Genomic DNA, 2,143 nt, shown 5'->3' with positions numbered 1-2,143 from the left:
GGCATCCTTGGTCATCTTGCTGGGGAGGGGTCGTGCCTGTAGTGCGAAGCGCCAGGCTTCAGGCAAGGAGACCCGCTCCTCCCGTTGAGTTGTGTAAGGGATGTGTAAGCGGGTCAGAAGGCGGCTACCCGCTGCTGTTTTGCCTAACCGCAGGTATTGATTGTTGAGATGCGCCTCACGGAGCTCCCCAAAGGTGTTCGTCATTCCTAACTCGAGAAGACGTTGATTGGACGTAGTGATAGGGAGATCGAGGGCTCTCTTGTAGAGTTTGCGGAGAATCACTTGGAGTGCGTTATCATCGCATTTGCGCAAGTGGGGGTATGGTGCCGAATACAGGATCCGGCTGGTCACGAACGCATTCGCCAGCCGCAGGGCGTCTTTGCATCGTAACCCCCCCCCCGGTTGTTGGATGATACCCGGCGGACCATGCGGCCCACTTGGTCCCCCACCTTGTGGAGCTTTTGGAGAGTTGTATCAATCTTGCAGTTCTGGTGAATAAAGAGTCCCAATACTCGTATCTCCTCGTGTTCGGGGATTGGACCGCTAAGCAGGAAGAGATCGATTTTGGTTGTGCATTTCGGATTGGGCCGAAGGTGCACGACTTCCGATTTGCTCGGGGAGCATTCAAGACCGCAGCGGCGTGCGTATTCGTCCACAATAGGCGCCGCTTGGTACAGGTTGGTCTCGATGTCTCCTACTAAACCATTTGTTGCCCACAGAGGGACGTCGTCAGCGTACAGAGCGTGCGGCACGCCGGGGACCGCACTCAGTAGGGTAGGGAGCCTGACCATGGCCAAGTTGCAGAGGAGTGGCGAGAGAACCGCTCCCTGTCGCGTCCCTCGCGTACCAAGCTGGTACGGGCCAGGTTCTGAGTGTTGCAGACGAATGTAGGAATGCCGGTCCGTCAGGAATTGTCGTATGTATTGAAATGTGTTGTATCCACAGTCTGTATGGGACAGGTGTGTAAGGATGAGCTCGTGGGTCACGTTGTCAAACGCCCCCTTTAAGTCCAAGGCAAGAACTACCTTATGGTCGCTGGGGTGTTCGACCGGAGCCAGGATCTCCCGATGGAGTTGGCGCAGAGCATCTTGTGCAGACCGGTGTGGGCGGAAGCCGTAAATGGTGTCTCCGAAGGTGTTCTGTATTTCGAGGTAGGTAGACAGTCGGTCGCGGACCATGGTCTCCATTAAATTTCCCACACAAGAGGTAAGTGAGATGGGCCGGAGATTGTTTATATTGAAAGGGGGATTTATTGAGACTCGTCCGAGGGATCGCAAGTAGCTTTGTAGGCACAGTCCTAGCTGTTGGCATCCGTAGCTCGAGCTCGGGTCTCGCGCCGAAGCGATGGCAATGCCCACGGCGCCTACATGCATATTCCCCACTACAAATGCCCCCGCTGCAAAGGTGAGCCATCCTGGCGACCTAAGGTGATGACACGATGAGGGGGTCGTGGTACGGTTTCGGGCGGCTGATGTGAACCGTCTCGCGGCCGCGGCGGGGCTTGTCCGAAGACGGTGTCACCGGTTCGACCACGTAGTTGACAGGCGATGTACATTCGACGATCCGGTACGGACCCTGATATTTTGGAGCAAGCTTTGGGCTAAGGCCTGGAGATTAGAATGGCAGCCGAAGCCAAACGTGAGAATCCACGGCGAAGGACTGTGTTGGCTGATCGTGGTCGCGGCGATCTTTTTGGATGCCTTGGGTATCCGATGTGAATGAGCGAGCCAGTTGACGGCACTCTTCGGCATGTCGAGCAACTTCTGAAAGCGGGGTGAATTCAGAGGCGTCCGGGTGATACGGAAGTACGGTGTCAAGGGTAGAGGATGGTTCACGTCCATAAAGAAGAAAAAATGGTGAGAAGCCTGTGGTAGCCCGAGTGGCGGTATTGTACGCGTAAGTCACAAAAGGGAGGACGTCGTCCCAATTGGAATGATCCGACGCAACGTACATTGTGAGCATGTCACCAAGAGTGCGGTTGAACCGTTCCGTTAGACCGTTAGTCTGTGGGTGATGCGCCGTAGCGGTGCGGTGAATAGTGCGGCACGCTGCCAGTAGCTCATTAATAACGTCCGACAAGAAGACGCGGCCTCGGTCGCTGAGCAGCTCTCGCGGTGCGCCGTGCCGTAAAATGAAATGCCGT

At 55.8% G+C, this 2,143-nt stretch overlaps 1 protein-coding gene across 1 annotated transcript; it reads right to left on the bottom strand.

Annotated features, from left to right (window-relative positions):
• Positions 1–347: 347 nt before the first annotated feature.
• Positions 348–1,178, bottom strand: LOC119443721 (uncharacterized). The gene has a single exon (XM_037708430.1). The coding sequence runs from the start codon at positions 1,176–1,178 to the stop codon at positions 348–350; it is 831 nt and encodes a 276-aa protein (XP_037564358.1).
• Positions 1,179–2,143: the final 965 nt, after the last annotated feature.

This window comes from Dermacentor silvarum, chromosome 3, assembly GCF_013339745.2.
Source record: "Dermacentor silvarum isolate Dsil-2018 chromosome 3, BIME_Dsil_1.4, whole genome shotgun sequence".
In the NCBI taxonomy this organism is placed as follows: Eukaryota; Metazoa; Arthropoda; class Arachnida; order Ixodida; family Ixodidae; genus Dermacentor; species Dermacentor silvarum.
This window is presented reverse-complemented; position numbering and strand designations above follow the sequence as displayed.

Bases quoted from the DNA above. Each gene is read 5' to 3' on its own strand.
- LOC119443721 (XM_037708430.1), bottom strand. From the start codon at position 1,178: ATGGTCCGCGACCGACTGTCTACCTACCTCGAAATACAGAACACCTTC.